This window comes from Pipistrellus kuhlii, unplaced genomic scaffold (assembly GCF_014108245.1).
Source record: "Pipistrellus kuhlii isolate mPipKuh1 unplaced genomic scaffold, mPipKuh1.p scaffold_m20_p_7, whole genome shotgun sequence".
In the NCBI taxonomy this organism is placed as follows: Eukaryota; Metazoa; Chordata; class Mammalia; order Chiroptera; family Vespertilionidae; genus Pipistrellus; species Pipistrellus kuhlii.
Genome location: NW_023425573.1, coordinates 70,001,442 through 70,021,637, shown reverse-complemented (window position 1 = coordinate 70,021,637; position 20,196 = coordinate 70,001,442). Strand labels below are relative to the sequence as shown.

The window sequence follows — 20,196 nt, the reverse complement described above, 5'->3', positions numbered from 1 at the left end:
ACTAAAGCACATAGATAAAAGGAAAAAAGAATGACCAAATTCATTTAACATAATGAAATCCCAATACAAAGACAAGATCTCAAATCTTAAAAGCCAAAAAAAGAAGTATGGCTCTGGAAATGTTTCAGTTATATTTTTTAATACTATGTTAAGATCTACTTTGATTTTATAATCCCATCAAATCAACATAAGCCTGGTGGACAATCAGAAAGAAAAAATTTAAAAACACTAATAATGACAATACAAAAATTACAAAGGGATTTTTTTTTTTTTTTAAAGCTTCCTTCATGCCCAGACAGCATGACTCAGTGGTTGAGTGTGGATCTATGAACCAGTAGGTCATGGGTCAGGGCTCATACCCAGGTTGTGGGCTCAATCCCCAATGGGGGGTGTGCAGCAGGCAGCTGATCAATGATTCTCTCTCATCATTGATGTTTCTATCTCTCTCTCCCCCTTCCTTTCTGAAATCAATAAAAATACATTGTTAAAATAAAAGCATTCATATTTCTATTATATTTGTACTATAATAGATTACTAATTTCAATATAACACTGGCATAAGGTTCTGTTAAACTTTAATCATATACAAGAAAAAGGTTTTTTTCAAATCATTTAAGTAAAACCTATAATAATCCCCTTAAAAAACTTCATAAATTCAGCATACAGTTCTATACATAAAACTTATTACATATTTCTTAATTAAGTTATGTTTATAAATCCTCCAAGTTAAGCAATCCTTCATTATTATTATAACTAACTATACATAATACCTATATGTAATATCTATAATGTAAATAATAAAAAATGCAAACACTTAAGTTAATCTGGCATTCAACTGTTATACTTTCATTCAATAACAGTTATATACTTAAATACTGAAGAAATTCTGAATCCACATTCTATTCCTAAATGTTAGAAACCTTCTCTAGCAATCTATATAAAAACCTAAGCAACAGTTCAATCATTTGATTGGTAACTATGATGTGCACTGACCACCAGGGGGCAGACACTCAATGCAAAGTGGAAACATGGAGCAGACTGATGAATCTCAGGGGGAAAGAGGGAAGGGGAAAGGTGGGAAGAGATTAACCAAAGATCTTATAATGTATACTAGAGGCCCAGTGCACGAATTCGTGCACCAGTGAAGTCCTTTAGCCTGGCCTGCGGGGGATCAGGCCAAATTCGTGCATGGGGCCTCCAACATCCTCCAAGGGGTCCTGAATTACAAGAGGGCACAGGCCAGACCGAGGACCCCACCAGTGCACAAATCCATGCACTGGACAGACCTCTAGTTCATTTATAATGTCCATAGACATCCAGATAATTCACTATAAATTTCCTGGAAAACAAAGATATATAAAAATAATGTTGAACCATATCTACAGCCTTTCCAGGTCAAATATTTATGCTCATCAGTAGCATGACTATATCTGATTATAAACACTGAACCTACAGTATTAAAATACAAGTCAGGTGAAAAAAATTTCCAAAATCAAAAACTTCCTTTCAGAAGGGCAAATAAATTTTTAAATGCTGCAACTTTTCATAATAAGACAATGAAAAACTACCAGTTGAGCAATTGGAAATATCTGGAAACACTTTGTAAAATATATGATTATCTAACCACTCTGCTATACAACTAAAACTAACACAAAATAACACCGAATGTACACTAGAAAAATAAAGACAATAAAAACTAAAATATTTTAACAGAGAGAGATGAAATAGAGAATGGGTACAATGATGATGAGAACCTAACGTTCAAAAGATCAAGATTTTGCTAAAACCAGTTTGGCTCACTGGATAGAGCGTCGGCCTGCGGACTGAAGGGTCCCAGGTTCGATTCTGGTCAAGGGCATGTACCTTGGTTGCAGCACATCCCCAGTAGGGGGTGTATAAGAGGCAGCTGATCGATGACACTCTCTCTCTGTTTCTAACTCTCTATCCCTCTCTCTTCCTCTCTGTGAAAAATCAATAAAGTCTATTTAAAAAAAAAAAAAAAGAATTGATAAAAAAAATAATTATTAAAAAAAAAAAAAAGATCAAGATTTTAAAGGTCTCCAATAAACACTACATATAGCCACTTGAGAACATAAGCAAAACCAAATTTTGTAAAGATGAAAGGTGACATATCTGTAATCTCCTAAAATAATGATTTAATCACAACACAATGCCTTATAAAAGATTACATATTAAGAGACTGCAAAACCAGAAATAGGTTGAATTGGGCCCTACAAAATAAAGATATGTTGAAACCCTAACCACAGAATGTGACCTATCTGGAAGTAGAGTCTTGCAAGTTAAAATAAGGTTATTGGGGGGGGGGGGGGGGGGGGGGGGGGAGACACACAACGCTACTCCAATGACCAGTATCCTTATAAAAAGAGGAAATTTGGACACAGAAAGGCACACAGAACAAAGGCAATATGGAAACACACAGGGAGGAGACAGCCAAGTGACTGTATATACAAGCCGAGGAATGTCCAGGATTATCAGCAAACACCAGCAGCTAGAAGAGGCAAGGTTTGTCCCCTAGAGCTGCCAGGAAGATCATAGCTCTCTTGGTAACTTGGTTTTGGACTTCTAGCCTCCAGAACTTAAATCTCTTATTGTTTTAAGCCACCCAATTTTTGGTACTTTGTTACAGCAGCCTTAGGAAACTAATACAAGCATATACAATGGTCTGCCAGCACTAAACTCAAATACAGGATGGGCAAAACTTGGTTTACAGTTGTAATACAAAAAAATAATAATAGAATAAGCTGTGTTCACATACAACTATAAACCTACTTTTTCCAACCCCTGTATAACTAACGTCAAGTACTAATCTACAAACGTACTTCTATACAAATAAGCAATAGAGCCAATATTTGTCAACAACAATAATCAATAAATTGATATATAAATGTGAGAAAAAGTAAAGAAAAGCAAACCTGTCCTTCAGTGTACACAAGGACAACATAATGGTACCACCAAGCTAAGGCCACTATTCTCACATAAATAAGCTATATCATCAGTATCATCTAAAATCCTTTCTAGGTATTAAAGAATTAGATTTAGGTAGTAGGCTAATTTCTTATAAGATCAACTCATAGGAAAGTATACTAATAATCTATTCGTATCCAATTAATACCCAACTGAGACTAAAGATGTGCAGTAATTTCTACCTAGTTCTCAACTTCACTAATTCTAAAACATCAGCTGCTTTCATTCCTCTCTACATGTTTATTTTTCCATTTCTTTATTTTCATAAGAATACAAAAAAAATATTCAAACAGTCACATAAATACTACTGTGCAAAACTACTGACACTCCCAAAATTAAACTGTCCAGGTGCTAACCTCCAAGCAAAGGCTCAAAAGGTCTGTCATCTAATAAGTTAAAGTTTCAATTCAACTTTAGGACAAGTAAATCACAGGTGTTACTATACAGCATGAAAAAGATGAATCATTTGAAAACCAAAAGTACTAAAGTATGCCAAGGACCAGATACATAATCCATGCTAACAAATAAAAGCTCTAACAAAGCCAAATATGAGAGTATTTTTTTAAAAAACTACTAAAAGACAAACTACTGAAAGTTGATGTTCAATTAAAGTAGTCAAAATAGGACAGAATAATAACACTGGGTGGTTATAAAATATTAGAAAACAGCTGAAGTCAGCATCTCTAAAGATGAAATTCCGTCCTTATTTTAAAGCATGAGCTTTGGTCAGGATGTCAACAAACACAAGGCCCTGCAAAAAGTAATCCATATCCAAAAGCCAAAGGACAGTCTTTGTAAGTGTGTGATGGGGATGCCTTCTTAACAGTTAGTTTACAAGTACATACTGTTAATAGCAATATCCTTAAAGCAGAAGTTTGTTTAATTCCTTCATCTTATCTTTAAAGAGATACTAGGAAGATTTGGTAAATGGAGCTAAATAGAGAGCTGAAATAAATGATTAAAAAAGATGCAGAAATGGGGCCACACTTAAAGTTTGCAAACCATAGTATCTTTAAAGGATTAAATAGTACTGTGTATCAGAAATGATTATCTCTTTTACTTTAATTAAGAAAATGATCTTTAAATCTGTTAATTTGTGGCTTAAAAGAAACACTTACAGGAAGGGATGATAAACTGTGGTTCTGTATTTCCAGCATATCCTATTTTTGTATACCTGCAAAATAAAAAGAATTTTATAAGGATTTCACTTAAATTTTAGCAATTATTGGTTTCTTAGATCTCCATTTATTATAAAGTGAAGTACCATAGTGGATAAATAATGCATAAAATTCCATAGATTCAATTCATTTAAACATTTCTACTTTCAAAATTATAAATAACCAAGCTTTTAACCAGCACTTCCACTTCTAGAAACTGATCCTGTAGATATATTAATACATACTTGAAGTAACATATAACAAGTTCATGTTATTGTACATATACATGTTAGGTGTATATACTGCATCTTTTTTGCTACAATCTTACTTATAACAGCAAAAGACTGGAAATAATATAAATAACCATCAAATGAGAAACTAGTTAAGTATGCAAAACTTATACTATGGAATATTACATAGATATTAAAAAAGAGATTGAAGAACTCTTAGGTACTGATAGAAACAACCTCCAAATTGTATTGCTAATTGAACAAAGCAAGGTACAGAACAATATTTCTTTCAAGTATTCTACATCTGTATGAAAGTAAAAGGACAAGATTAAAAACATATAGTTTATTGTATAGCCACAAAATATCTCTAAAAGAATACAAAGAAATCAGCAACTGTAGTTATCCTCAGGGAAGGAAACTGGGGTAGGTGATGGTCAGGGTGAGAAAGAGATTTTAATAGCCTATAATTTCAAACCATTTGAATGCATTACAATTTACAAGTATAGTTTTTTAAATGTCTTACTATAGTGAATTCTGCCTATATATTTTTTTTAATATATTTTATTGATTTTTTATAGAGAGGAAGGGAGAGGGATAGAAAGCTAGAAACATCGATGAGAGCGAAACATAGATCAGCTGCCTCTTGCACACCCCCTATTGGAGATGTGCCCACAACCAAGGTACATGCCCTTGACCGGAATCGAACCTGGGACCTTTCAGTCTGCAGACAGATGCTCTACCCACTGAGTCAAACCAGTTCCAACTCTGCCTATATTTTTACAATAACAAATAAGAAACAAGCAGCACATTGGAGGTAACTACTTAGGAGATAACTGGACACTAAAAATAAAATTATGTGAAGTCTAAATACAATGGTTATACATCACTAAATTACAGTATTTAATGATTATCAGAGATGCCAGTATTTTCACCAATTTTTTGAAACATGTGAAGGGAAATGTTTTGGTTCACTTAACCTTAAAAGTTACTTAGCCTCTAAGAATTAATTTTGTTCCTGGCTAAAAGAAAAATGTGGTATGTAGAATACAATCTAAAAATAGAGAAAGTAAAAAAGGTGAAGGAATTGGGGGGGGGGGGGGGGAGACAACAACACAGAACACCTAATAGACAACAGTAATATGGAAAGAAAGGTAGAGGGAGGTAGAAGAGGGTAAAGGGGGGATTAATGGTGACGAAATGAAACTTGACTTGGGGTGAACACACAATACAATACACACATGATATATTATAGAACTGTACCCCTGAAAACTATATAATTTAATTAACCAATGTCACCCCAATAAATTCAATTAAAAATTATCATTTGGGGGCAACCAGGCCTGCAGGGGAGGGCAGTTGGGGGGACCAGGCCTACAGGGGATGGCAATTAGGGGCAACCAGGCTGGTAAGGAAGGGATGTTAGGGGAGACCGAGCCAGCAGGGGAGGACAGTTGAGGTCAACCAGGCCTACAGGGGAGGACAGTTGGGGTGACTAGGCCAGCAGGGGAGGGCAATTAGGGGCAACTGGGCTGGCAGGAGAGCATTTAGGTGTTGATCAGGTAGGCAGTGAAGTGGTTAGGGAGTGATCAGGCTGGCAGGCAGAAGTGGTTAAGGGCAGGCAGGCAGGCAGGCAGGCATGCAGGCATGCAGGCATGCAGGCATGTAGGCAAGGGGTTAGGAGCCAGCAGTCTTGGATTATGAGAGGGATGTCTGATGGCCCATTTAAGCCCAATCCCAGGGGCAGCCGACATCCCTCGAGGGGTCCCAGAATGGAGAGAGTGCAGGCTGGGCTGAGGGACACAAACCCTACCCCCCTACCTCTGTGCACAAATTTCGTGCACCGGGCCTCTAGTGCTAATATTAAAACACTTTAATGCTCACATATAAGAAAAGAAATAGAAGCATTTAAGTAGGGAAAGTAGAAGAGATGAGAGCAAAGTATTCTAGGGAGATTTGAAGGAACTGAGTCTAAAAGCTGAGTCTAAAAGTATGAGCTGGAATAAGCAGTACATTTCTAACCCTTTACATATCAATGCATATAAAATATAGTAATATTTGAAGAATATATTCTTTTTATTTTTATTTTTTCCATTACCATTTATCCCACCTATGCCCTTTTGCACACATACATCTCCCATATCACTACACTATTGTGCATGTCCATAAATTTTCTCTTTTTTCCCTTTTTTAAAGAGCACAATCTAATGAGCTGGAGGGAGCTAGGTATAGCTAGCTCTAAAAAGTTTGCTTAAATTTTTATATAATTAAAATTATTAGAAAAAATATTAAATATACAAAATTCTTGATAGCCACCCAGAAGAAACTGTACAAGTAGATGGCAGAAAAGTTATTGACTAAAAGAAACTCCTTTTTAAGGGATGAAAAAGGATATTTCATACAAATGGAAATGGGAAAAAATCTGGAGTAGCAATACTTATATTTACTCTTTTATTAGACAGGATAGTAGTGGATGTCCTAACCACAGCAATCAGAAAAAAAAAAAAAAAAAAAGAAAGAAAGAAAGAAAGAAAAGAGAAGAAAAAGAAATAAAAGTCATTCAAATTGGAAAAGAAGTAAAACTGTCAATATTGGCAGATGATATGATATTGTACATAAGAACCCTACAGATTCCATCAAAAAAAACACTAAAACTGATAAATTCAGTAAAGTAGAAGAACACAAAGTAAATACCCGGAAATCAGCAGAATTTTAATACACCAATAATGAACTATCAGAAAGGCAAACTAAGAAAACAATCCCAGTTACAACTGCATTAAAAAAATTCCTAGGAACTTTAACCAAGGAAGTAATAGACCTATACTCAGAAAATTATAAGATACTAAAGAAAGAAACTGAGGAAGATACAAAGAAATAAAAGCATATACTAAGTTCATGGAAAGAATTAAGACCATTAAAATGTCCATACGACCCAAAGCAATCTATAGATAGCAATGGCGTATTCCACAGGACTAGAACAAATCTTCCAAAAATTTATATGAAACCACAAAAAACCCTGAATAGCAACAGCAATCTTGAAAAATAAAAACAAAGTAGGAGGAATCATGCTACCTAATATCAAACTATACTTCAAGGCCATAGTAATCAAAATAGCATGGTACTGGCATAAAAATAGACATAGACATCAATGGAACAAAATAGAGAGCCCAGAAATAAACCCATGTCTTTATGGTCAATTAATATGTATTTGACAAAGGTGGCAAGAACATATACAATAGGGCAAAGATATTCTACTTGAAAGATGGTACTGGGAAAATTGAACCAGTATTGCAAAAAAAAATGGCATAAGGCCTTTTTACATGGAACATAAGAATAAACTCAAAATGGATTAAAGAATTAAATGCTAGACTCAAAATCATTAAAATCCTAGAAGAAAACATAGGCAGTGCAAACAGACATTTCTGGTAGCAATATGGAAGGAGTGATGGACACATAAAACATACAGATAATATATTATAGAATTGTACACATGAAACCTATATAAGTTTATTAGCCAGTGTCACCCCAATAAAATCAATTTTAAGAAAAGTCATGAGTAAAATATCTATTCCAGAATTTACTACATTGTGATCATACATTTTATTTCTAATGCATAAGGAATAAAAACTGAATTTACAAGGCTGTCATGAAGATTAAAGACAAAGTGAATGGTACTAAGTATTCATTAAACATTTCTTTCCCAGTATCATTTTCCTTTATTTCTTTTATTCCTCTATCCATTCCTATAATTACTCCTTCAAATGGGGGGGGGGGGGGGGGGAGAGATATATGTACTACTATACGTAATACTTTCAACAATAAAGAGAGAGAAAAGATTCTTGGCAATGTTTCCCCAAACTCTTTGCTAGTGTACCAGCCCAACTATCCACCACTAAAGGAATACAACAGTCAATACTTGCCTCATTAAAGAAGCCAGTCAAAAATGACCACAAACCATTGATAAGAAATGGCCAGAATAGGCAAATCCATCTAAAGACAGGCAGTAAATTTGTGGTTACCAAGGGCTGAGGGCAGGAATCATGAAGAGTTGACAGTTAATGGATATAAGGTTTCTTTTGGGGGTGATAAAAATGTTCTAAAATTGATTGTGGGGATTTTGAACAACCTTGTGAATGAACAAACAAAAAAAATCACTCAATTATAATTTTAAAAGGTAAATGTTATGGTATGGTAATATTCAATAGAACTGTTTAAAACAAAATAAAATACTATACTTAGGCTAATAATGTATAAACTTAATTTTTATCAATTTGCTTAATGATCTACACAATCACTACCCATCAAATCAATTCCAAACCACTGTGCCTCATTCTATCTAATCTAATAAAAGAATAATATGCAAACTGACCATCTCTCCAACACACAAAATGGCTGCCCCCATGTGGTCAAAGATGGCTGTCCCATGTGGACATAAGATGGCCATGGCCAGTAGGGGAGGGCAGTTGGGAGGAACCAGCCCTGCAAGGGAGGACAGTTGTGGGTGATCAGGCCAATAGGGGAGGGCAGTTGGGAGCCAGCAGTCCTGGATTATGAGAAGGCTGTCTGACTGCCCATTTAGGCCAGACCTGGCCTAAACAAACAATCTGACATACCTCAAGAGGTCCCAGTTTGGAGAGGGTGCAGGCTGGGCTGAGGGACACACATCCCCGTGCACAAATTTCATGCACCGGGTCTCTAGTCTTAAATACTTCTGAAATAAGGCAGGATAGAAATAAATAATATAAACTACTTGCTGTCCCACAGCTCCCTACCTCAGATATTTTCAACCCCTTCCTGACTTCCCTTCATCAATAAAATATTTACTGGGAATTACTAAATACTATATACAAGGCTATAACTTGGAGAAAGGGTGGGGGGGAAAAAGGCATACTGCCATCACAGAGCTTTCAATTTAACTTCAAATACTACAGCTCTTATTAATCTTCCCAAACAACTAAAGACTAATATACCATTATTATTTCATATACATTTGTTTCTATGGGAAGCCACCCATTGTCTTCACTAGCAGAGAGGTGTGGACAAGGAACCCAGAAGGCTGGTGACCCTTGAGCTCTGGCAAAGGTCAGGGCTGTACACCCACTGTTTAGTCCAGACAATAGTAGCTGAAGCAACTTCCCCACCAGTCAAGTAAATCCTTACTGATAAAATAGTCTGCCTGTTACTGGAAATTGCCTGCCCAAGGGCTATAAGTGTATCCCTAATTGAATTAAGGGCATGGCGAGGCCAGAGCCCAGGTGGAGTCCTTCTAAAGCTGGGCTCCCACCTGGTCCCCCCATATTTCCAAATTATTTCTTGTCTTGTCTCTTTCATTTGCATGCAGGCCCCTCTTCCAGATCCCAAATCCTGAACCCACGGGTAGTGGGAATTCAGTTTCATGTGTGGAACTAAACTTTAAGCCAAGTACAAGATCATGCTACATCTTTCTGTTTATACCATAGTATTCATCATAAAACTAAGAACATTTTAATAGTGAAATAAGTAATTATTTTCAATACATTTATATGATAACTAGAGGCCCAGTGCACAAATTCGTGCACTGGTGTGTGTGTGTGTGTGTGTGTGTGTGTGTGTGTGTGTGTTGGGGGTAGAGGGGGTGTCTCTCAGCCTGGCCAGCATTAGAGGCCAATGGGAAAGGAAGCCAGAGGGAAGGACTGTGGGAGGTTGGCTGTGGGAGCACACTACCACCAGGAAGAAGCTCCTACATTGAGCATCTGCCCCCTAATGGTCAGTGCACATCATAGCAACCGGTCGACCAGTCGCTTAGGCTTTCATATATATAAGTTAAATATAGCTGCCTTTAATTATTATATGTAAACAGCTGTTCTATCTTTGTTTACATAATATTGGGGAACTGCAGCTCAAAAAGCCACTTCAAAGAAATAGTAAAGCTATATCTGAACTCAAGTATCTATAATCCTCCAAAGTCCATGCTTTTGTCATCTCCCTTAAGCATGAGTAGTTACAATCAAATAAAACCAGAGAAAAGAACTAACAGTATAGTTTATCATGCTAGCTTTAGATTATTGGCAAGTAATTTATACTCTGTGTCACAGTTTCATCTGTAAAGAGTAACAGTACTTAGCCCATAGGGTTAAGTATCAAGTGAATTACCATACGCTGGAAAATGTGGTAATACATATAATTAGAATAGTGCCTGCTACATAGTATGCACTAAGTAACTGTTGTCTATTATTTTTATCATAATTCACCAGAATAAAATATACTTTCTTCTATCACAAACCTGGTTTATGATAGATTATGATTTCATACTATCCACAATAAATACCATAGAATTCAAGAATTTCCATAACTCCATAATCCAGTTCCAACATATCTTTTTAATTTGAATCAACAAGAAGCACTTACTGAGCATCTTCAATGTATCAGACTCTTTTGCTACTTCCCTGTGCCATATGAAACACACTACTTACTTGTATATCAAATCTAACATACCTAAATTCAACCTTTCCTTTTCCCACCTCACTTTGTCTCCTCTCACTGTTCTCACATCTTATATCTGCCTATCAGTCAAGGCCTTCAGTTAGTATCTCTACCAGGAAGACTTTTTTCATCTTCCCTGGAAAATATAAATTTTCATTCACCTATAATTCCAAAAAGTTTCATTAATACCTGCCAGAACACTTGCCACATTGTCGTAATTATTTGTGTATATGTGAGCTTCCTAAAGGCAGGCACCATTTTCTATTCAACTTTATATTCTCCATGACAAAGTATTGCAAAAGTGTTCATTTGCAGAGTTGATGTTTACTAGATATTTACTGAAGACGAATTTCTCCAACTATAAACAAATAAATGCATAGACTATTTCCTCCCGTGTTTGGGGGGGAGAGGTAGGGGTGTGTGTGTGTGTGTGTGTGTGTGTGTGTGTGTGTGTGTACATGCGCTCACGACTCATTATATTCTGAAAAAAATAAATGAGTGCAGCTCAAATTCTTCAAATCATAATTCTGGGTTCAATATTTTTTTTAAAACCTTAAAGAAGTAGCCTCTCATATCACTGCATTTCCAAAATATTCCATAATCACAAAATTACTGTACATTTTTATTTATCTGTTCTAACGAAAACCCTGTATTGCTCAAACCATCAATTATTCTTTTTTAAAAAAATTATTTCATATGTTTAGATTAAACACAAATTCTAACGATTTTTGCACTTTTGGAAAAGAATGTTGATTCAAACTGCTAGTTAGCAACAGATCAAATAGTTATTAAAATAAGGAATTAAAGACAACAAAGAAAAATGATCACATATTTTCCCATACTCATCTTTTCCCCAATAGTGGACACTCATTTTTTCTGCCACAATCGAATCCCCATTCCTCTTCTGAGGAATCCACCAATGATTAAAACTTATTAGCAGGAGGCAAAACCACACATCCCATTATAGAAGGAAGGTACTAAAATTGACCTGCTGTCATCATATGATCTATGTCTAGCCAATCTGAACTTTGAATCTTGACAAGATGAAGAGATGGTTTAGAATTCATACGGTGAATAATACTTGCAGCTTCCTGCAGACCTCCCAAAGCATGACTTTGGTGGCAGAGTGTTATTACTTAGTCTCCCTTTTTCTCTGCCTTCCTGAGCCTGGTTCTCCAGCCTTCACATCAATTTTGTGATCTGCACCACTGCCTTTTAAATAATTCTTTTCTTTTTGCTTTATTTTAGCTAGAGTCATTACGTTGTTTGCATCCAAGATTCCTCACTGATATAGCAACAAGTTACATTTCTCTTTTTATTTTAATTCCTGTTCACTTAAATATATAAATATATAAATATATATATATACACTATATATATACACACTATATATATATATATATATATATATATATATATATATATATATATATCTCAAACCCTTGTTTTAAGTAACCTCCCTGTCAGAAAGGCAATCTGAAATAGCAAAGCAGGTCCCTTTGAAAGGCATTTTGGAAGCAATAAAATTTTCAACTAATCTTTTAAACAAATAACAAATTAACAAAAACAAACAAACAAACAAAAAAAAAACACGCAAGGGGAAAAAACTCTAAAAGTTCTCTCTTCTTTGCTCTATTACCTCTACTTTTATTATTATACAGCAAAATTTTTAAATACTTTCAAACAGGAAACATACAAGCTTTTACTAAAACCCTGTGTGCTTTTTATATAAAATCCATCTAAATCTATCATACCTTGGGACAACAATCTCTTTAGTTCTATTTTAGAAAAAACTACTTTGCGGTAACACAGTTTCCCTTAATCTATATATTTTTTTTATTTTCAGAGTCGAATACTAAGGTCTTCTGAGTTTAATAAAAAAAAAAAAAAATTTTAATAGTCCTGTATTTTGTTGTTGTTGTTGTTGTTGTTGTTAATCCTCATCCAAGGATATTTTTCCATTGATTTTTAGAAAGAGTGGAAGGGATCAAGGGCAGAGGAAGGAGGGAAGGAAAGAGAGAAGGAGGTATCACTGTGAGAAAGACACATGAATTGGTTGCCTCCCATGGGCTCCCAGACCAGAGCGAGGCATGTGCCCTTGACAGGGAATTGAACCAGAGACCCTTTCGGTGCATGAGCTGAGGCTCTAACCACTAAACACCACAGGCCAGAACTATTATTCTAGTGAACTATCTCATTTCTGTGTTTTATTCAGTTATTAAAGAGATAGGAATTATTTTTAATGTACAAATTATTCATTTTCAAATTGCAGCTTCAGAAATACCTTCATTTTAAAATTATATGTAATGAAATATCATTTCCTTAATTGAACTGTCCTGAGTTAACCAGCAATTGTCAATTTTATCATGTTAGATACAACATGTCCTTGCAATATTCACACTAATGAGTAAGCCTTTATCATTTAACATGCAGGTATTTTAGGTTAATCAAAGCAATAAATTAGCCACTAAGATTTCCCTATATATTTCATATTTGTACAAAAATTAGTTCTATCGGGTCTAGTAATAATTAATGTCGTTTTTAAACATTCGTTTAAAATCTTGCTTGGCGTTGACTTGTATTGACATAACCTTCAAACACGTGGTATCTACAGAACGTGTGAAGTGCAATTAACAAGTTTTGCTTGGAAAAGTTTGTGTTTGGTTTGGTTTTTGTTGCAAAACTAGGGCTAAGAAGATGGCGGATGAAGAGCATATTCGGCACTGCATGCTTTACGAGTTCCAATTAGGAAGAAAAGCAAGTGAGGCTGCAAAAAACATCTGTAGTGCTCTTGGTCAAGATGCAGTTAGCGCCAGAAAATGCCAGCATTGGTTTGAGAAATTTCGCGAGGGAAATTTTTCGTTAGATGACAAGAGTGGTCGAGGTCGTGTGTCCAATTTTGATCAAGAAGCTCTTCAAGCTCTTTTGGTGCAAAATCCTCAAATTACCCAACAAGAGCTTGCGACAACTTTAAATTGTTCACAAAAAAACAATTTCCAATCAATTGCGTGCACTTGGCAAAGTCCAAAAGTTTGGAAAATGGGTTCCTCATGAGTTGACCGACAACAACCGTAATCAAAGAGTCACAATTTGCAGTTCGCTCCTCTCTCGTCAAAACCGTTTGCCGTTTTTAGAGCAAATTGTTACTGGAGATGAAGAATGGGTGCTGTATGTTAATTTGAAAAGGCGGCCTCAATGGTTGGACAAAAATGAGGCTCTGCAGCCCACGCCAAACAAAACCTGACTTGCATGCGAAAAAAGTGATGTTGTGTGTTTGGTGGAATTTTAAAGGAATTCTTCATTATAAACTTTTACCATCTAACCAAACCATTACAAGTGCAGTGTATAGTGCCCAATTGGAAAGGTTAGCCCAAGCTTTAAGAGAAAAAGAACCCGCGCTGATTAATCGGAAGGGCGTAATTCTTCACCACCATAACGCACGACCGCATACTGCAAGAATCACTGCTGAAAAACTGCGCCAGTTGGAATGGGAAGTTCTCCCTCAACCTGCATATTCTCCTGATATTGCCCCTTCCGATTACCATTTGTTTCGTTCTTTGCAAAACTTTCTTTTTGGGAAAAAATTTAATAATGAAGAATGCCTCAAAAATGCATTGACCGAATTTTTCGCATCAAAATCACAAGAATTTTGCAAGAGAGGGATTAAAATGCTTCCTGAGCGTTGGGCATAAGTAATAGAAAACAACGGCAACTATATTGTTGATTAAATTTTGTTGTATTGTTTAAATAAATTCGATTTAAAAAAGAATTAGAAAACGACATTAATTATTACTAGACCTAATAAATGTAGATTTATTATTTTTATATGTAAGTTCAAATTTGAACATTCTTCAAAAACTGGGTTAACAATTTAACCATCCTTGTTAACCCAGGGTTAACAAGGGGCAGTGTATCAATGGATTCTAGGAATCACACTGCCTCAGGGCTCAAATTCTAGATTTATTACTTAACTGTATCTTATTAGTAATTAATATGCCATAATGTGTTAATTATAATTAATTTTGGTTGAGGCCTGGTACAGCATGTGCATGAGAATTCTTTAGTGTTTTTGTTGTAATATAAACACATTAAGTTCGCTATACCTCAGTTTCCTCATCTTTAAAATGGTAATTACATAACAGTACCTGCTTTAAAGGGTTTCTAGAAAAGTTATAAACAGTCCTGGCTGGGTGGCTCAGTCTTTTGGAGCATAGTCCCTTACACTGAAAAGGTTGCGGGTTTGATTCCCCATCAAGGCACATACCTAGGTTGGTGGTTTGATCTCAGGTTAAGGAAAGTAAGAGAGGCAACCAACAGATGTTTCTCTTTCTTATTTTCTCTCTTTCCCCTTCCCTTCCTCTCTCTCTCTTTCCTCTCTCTCAGCAGTAAAAACATATCCTCAGGTAAGGATTAAAAAAGAAGAGAAGATACAAAACTATTACAGGGCCTTGAAATGTCCCATTTGTACATATCCCATGTAAATAACTGAAATCCAAAAACTAAAATAAATATATTTAAGATTTGTATGAGTCAAACAATGAAAAGCATAGTTCTTTATAAAGAGCATTCATTTTACAAAAATTTTTTATAAACTTGGTTTAAAATGTTATATTGAGAACATAAAATTATATATATTTTTTAATTTCTCACATAATGTGTTTATATTACAACAAAAACACTAAAGAATTCTCATGCACATGCTGTACCAGGCCTCAACCAAAATTAACTATAATTAACAACGTTATGGCATATTAATTACTAATAAGAAATTTCAACTACTATAATCCATTAATGTGAACGCCAAAGAAAATTCAAAAGAATTCAACAATGCTATCCTATCCTATATAATAAATTGGCAATATGCAAACTGACCATCACACCCTCAAAGATGACTACCAGACTGGCAAGGGAGTTAGTGAGGGACTACCAAATGACTGAACAGCAGGCTGCATGGGGCAACCAGACCGGGAGGAGGTTAGCGAGGGATCCTGCAGGAAGGGGCAGTTGGGGGCAATCAGGTTGGCGAGGGGGCCAGTTAGGGGCAACCAGGCCAGCAGAGGGGGGCAGTAAGAGGTGACCAGGCCAGCAGGGGAGGGGGGGCAGTTAGGGGCGACCAGACTGGCAGGCAGGGTGCAATTGGGGGTGACCAGGCCAGCAGGGTTGGAAGTTGGGGACTATTAGGCTGGCGGGGTGGGGAGCAGTGAGGGGTGACCAGGCCAGCGGGGGGCAGGGAGGCGGCAGTTGAAGACAACCAGGCCAGTGGGGGGAGAGCGGGGGAGGGGGGAGGGGGGGTGTCAGTTAAGGTCGACCAGACAGGTGAGCGATTAGGAGCCAGCGGTCCAGGATTATGAGAGGGATGTCCTGGGGATTGGGCCTAAACTGGCAGTTGGACATCCCCCAAGGACATCCTGAATTAGAGAGGGTGCAGGCTGGGCTAAGGGGGACCCCCTCCCAGTGCACAAATTTCATGTAACAGGCCTCTAGTCAATCAATAACAAGGAACAATCCTAAAAGACATTTCTCAACTCTGGACCTCTATTTCATTTGTAAAGTATGGTTTAAATTATTTCTCAAATTCTTCTGCAGCTCCACAATTTAATGTGGGTCATTAGGCACTTCCCTTAATTCATGAAAGTGTCACAAATGTACATTAAATGCTATTTTTGTAGCATTAAGTAACTGAATTTTAAAAATGCTTACATAGCAGAAAAGTGTACTGTATTTTATTAGGCTAAGCTCTAAAACTTTAAATAATTGAACACATATCAAAGACCAGTGGTCGGCAAACTCATTAGTCAACAGAGCCAAATATCAACAGTACAAGATTGAAATTTCTTTTAAGAGCCGAAAACCGACTTCTGCCCATGGGAACGAAGTTTCAATTACACTGTATGTGCACGACCGCACATGATATTTTGTGGAAGAGCCATACTCAAAGGGGCCAAAGAGCTGCATGTGGCTCATGAGCTGCAGTTTGTTGACCACTGTCAGAGACCAATACTATGTAGTTTACTTTTTTTTTTTTAAATATATTTTATTGATTTTGTACAGAGAGGAAGGGAGAGAGATAGAGAGTTAGAAACACTGATGAGAGAGAGTCATCGATCCGCTGCCTCTTGCACACCCCCTACCGGGGATATACCTGCAACCAAGGTACATGCCCTTGACCGGAATCGAACCCGGGACCCTTCAGTCCCCAAGCCGACGCTCTATCCATTGAGCCAAACCGGTTTCGGCTGTAGTTTACATTTTTAAATAATTTCAAAAACCAACCCTGAAATGTATTTCCCCTTTAAGATTTTTATTCTTGTAGCAATGGCTCATTCACACTAATTACTGTAAATGACTAAGTCTCAAAGACACCCTTCACAAAGGGCAAGAATCCTTAAAGGAGAGTATGTTTAAAGATGAAATATTCAGCATCAGAATAGATGGAGAAAATGTTTTTTGAGATGGGGGAGGAAGGAAGAGTAGAAGGCAAAAAGAATATACCTGACCACACAAATCATAGTCTGTTCCTTTCCTAGTTACAAGGCATATGTAAGAATGACAAGCTTAAATCAATAGTTTAGAATGGTTTTAAAAAATTTTTTTGAAAGAAAAGTATTAAAATTCTACAAAATGGTCCTTTGGAAAAATTAGAATATTTGTCTCTTTGCTTTGGTATTACTCAACCTTTTATGATATAAAAACCCACATAAAGTTATAAAACAAATAGCACACAAATTAATATGAATCACTAACCTATTCTGAAGAACCAAACCTAAAACATTAATCCAATAACATCACCTCATTTTGCACTGTCACTAAATAATGCATGTATTTACAAGTACTTGCTAAGCTATAAAGCATGTTAATATAGTGTTAACATCACCTGACTGCTCTTGCCAGTGGCTACTACAGGTCAGTAGTGCCATAAAAGAGGCCACAAGTCCAATAGAATTACAGGTAAGCATTCAAATGTTTTTTTATAGAGGATTTGTTTCAGAAGATATATTGCTTGTAGCTACATTTTATTTTATTTTTATTTATTTATTTATTTATTTTAAAAAATATATTTTACTGATTTTTTACTGAGAGGAAGAGAGAGGGACAGAGAGTGTAGCTACATTTTAACCATTCCACACTTCTGCCCCTAGACCAAGCATTTCCACTCGTTGGAGGAGGAGAAGCATGCTGAACAAGGAGGAATACCGTGAAGGAAAATTTAGCCCTATTTTGAACATAATCTCCTAAGGAGTAAAAAATAGGATGAGATAAGAGACTAGCTAGAGATAAGAAAACAGGCATGACACTGTGTTCCTTTCCTTAAAACCTTCATTTGAATTTTTTAAAAGTGTGTGTGTGGGGGGGGGGGGGGGGACACGCCTAACTGATAATTGAAATAATTACAATGTATTGGGCTCTTACTTTATGCCAATCACTGTGATGAACAACTTTTATTCATTATCTCAAAAAAAAATTAGATATTATGACCACCAAATAACAGATGGAAAAAAAAAATGACTTCAGCATTTGAAGTGAACAGCTTCAGGTCATACTAAATGGTAAAGCTTGAACTGAAAAACAGCTATGATTGCAAAGATCTTGCTGACCATAAATAAACAATAGCAATATAATTGCCAGAAGAAAGGTACAAACTAAATAAAAGAAACAACCTTTCCCAAATTTCTCTCTGCCAATGCCTTATTTCAGCCCACTCCGCAAAGCTAGTATTTAGAAGGGCTAATTAAAAATCATTTAGGAAACCTATTAAAATGAATATTCCTAGGTGTAACCCTTGAGATCCTGAGTCATTGGGTATGGCTGTTTCTGAAGCAGTTTTGTAAATCAAACCCCTAATTCTTGTTTATTCATTCATTTATTCATTCACTCATTAAAAAAAAAAAAATTACTTCATACTTCTGTGCCAGATGCCCTAACTGCATCCCAAATACCTCTTTTATATCTGATCCTACTGCATTCCACCCTGAAAATATTCTATAATCTCTATTTTCAACATTTCACTATTCCAGATTTTTATTCTTTATACTAGCTACTAACTACATGGCATTAAAAGGGTAATTTAAATCAGCGTTTTTCAACCGCTGTTCCGCGGCACACTAGTGTGCCGCGAGATGTTGCCTGGTGTGCCGTAGGTGCAGACAAGACAAGAATTTTATAATTTTCCACTATTTTGTTTACTTAATTTTTCATAATAAAGTAATTATAAAATACTTTCTTTGTGTTTATTTGATTCCTATTCAAGAGAATTACTTTATATATAGTCAATATAGGCACAGAGTTAAATTTTTTAACATTTTCTAATGGTGGTGTGCCTCGTGATTTTTTTCATGAAACAAGTGTGCCTTTGCCCAAAAAAGGTTGAAAAACACTGATTTAAATTTTCTAATCTAATTTTCTCATTTTTATAAAATTAGGTTCAAAAAATAGTTGTCACAAGTTTAAATAAGATAACTAAAAAACCTGACCAGCAAGTCCTCTACTGATGGATCTTTTCCTTCAAAATGCTTAAAAATAAAAATTTTGAACTGCATTTTATTTTATTTTTTTTTAATATTTTTTATTGATTTTTTACAGAGAGGAAGGGAGAGAAAGAGAGCTAGGAATGTCGATGAGAGAGAAACATCGACCAGCTGCCTCTTGCACACCCCCTACTGGGGATGTGCCCGCAACCAATGCACATGCCCTTGACCGGAATTGAACCTGGGACCTGTCAGTCCGCAGACCGACGCTCTACCATTGAGCCAAACCGGTTTCGACTGAACTGCATTTTACAATAAGGCTTGAAAGTTCATTAGATACATCATATATCCAATCCAAAAATCAATGTTTCATCACAAAATAATCAGGAAAGAAAAAAAAAGAGAGAGTTTAGGAAAATCTAAGATTAACTTCTCAACAGGAACATGTTTATTACTTCAAACAGCATGCAAAACATAACCCATGAAAGAATATTTTAATAACTATTTTAGGATAACAGATATAGTGACTATTTCTGCTCTTGGAGATAGCTGGAGAAATAGCATTATAAAATAATATGTATAGAATTAATGTAAGAAACATGAACTTTCCACTTGTTTAACATCATGCACTTAGCCCTTCCCCTCTGCTCTCAAGGTCATCCCATCTATACTCATTGCTAGAATGCAGTTACAGGATGAATAATAAGCTCCTTAAGAATGAACTCCAAGAAAATATTTTTGCTTACATTTTAAGACTGCTAAGAAGTTAAGTCGATTGGGGAAATTCCTTAATTTATCCTAGATCTAAATATATCTAATAGTTCTACAATAAGGCTATTAATCTCTGCTATCATAATGGAAATAATTTACAGAAGAAAAAAAAATATATATATATATATAT

General features: G+C 35.9%; 1 protein-coding gene across 1 annotated transcript in view; it reads right to left on the bottom strand.

The window, feature by feature from the left end:
* Positions 1-20,196, bottom strand: part of ACTR3 (actin related protein 3) — a 54,588-nt gene that overhangs the window by 30,463 nt on the left and 3,929 nt on the right. The window contains exon 2 of the mRNA XM_036420991.1: positions 4,103-4,158. Within this exon, the coding sequence (XP_036276884.1) occupies positions 4,103-4,158 (56 nt within the window). The remainder of the gene's footprint in view (positions 1-4,102; positions 4,159-20,196) is intronic.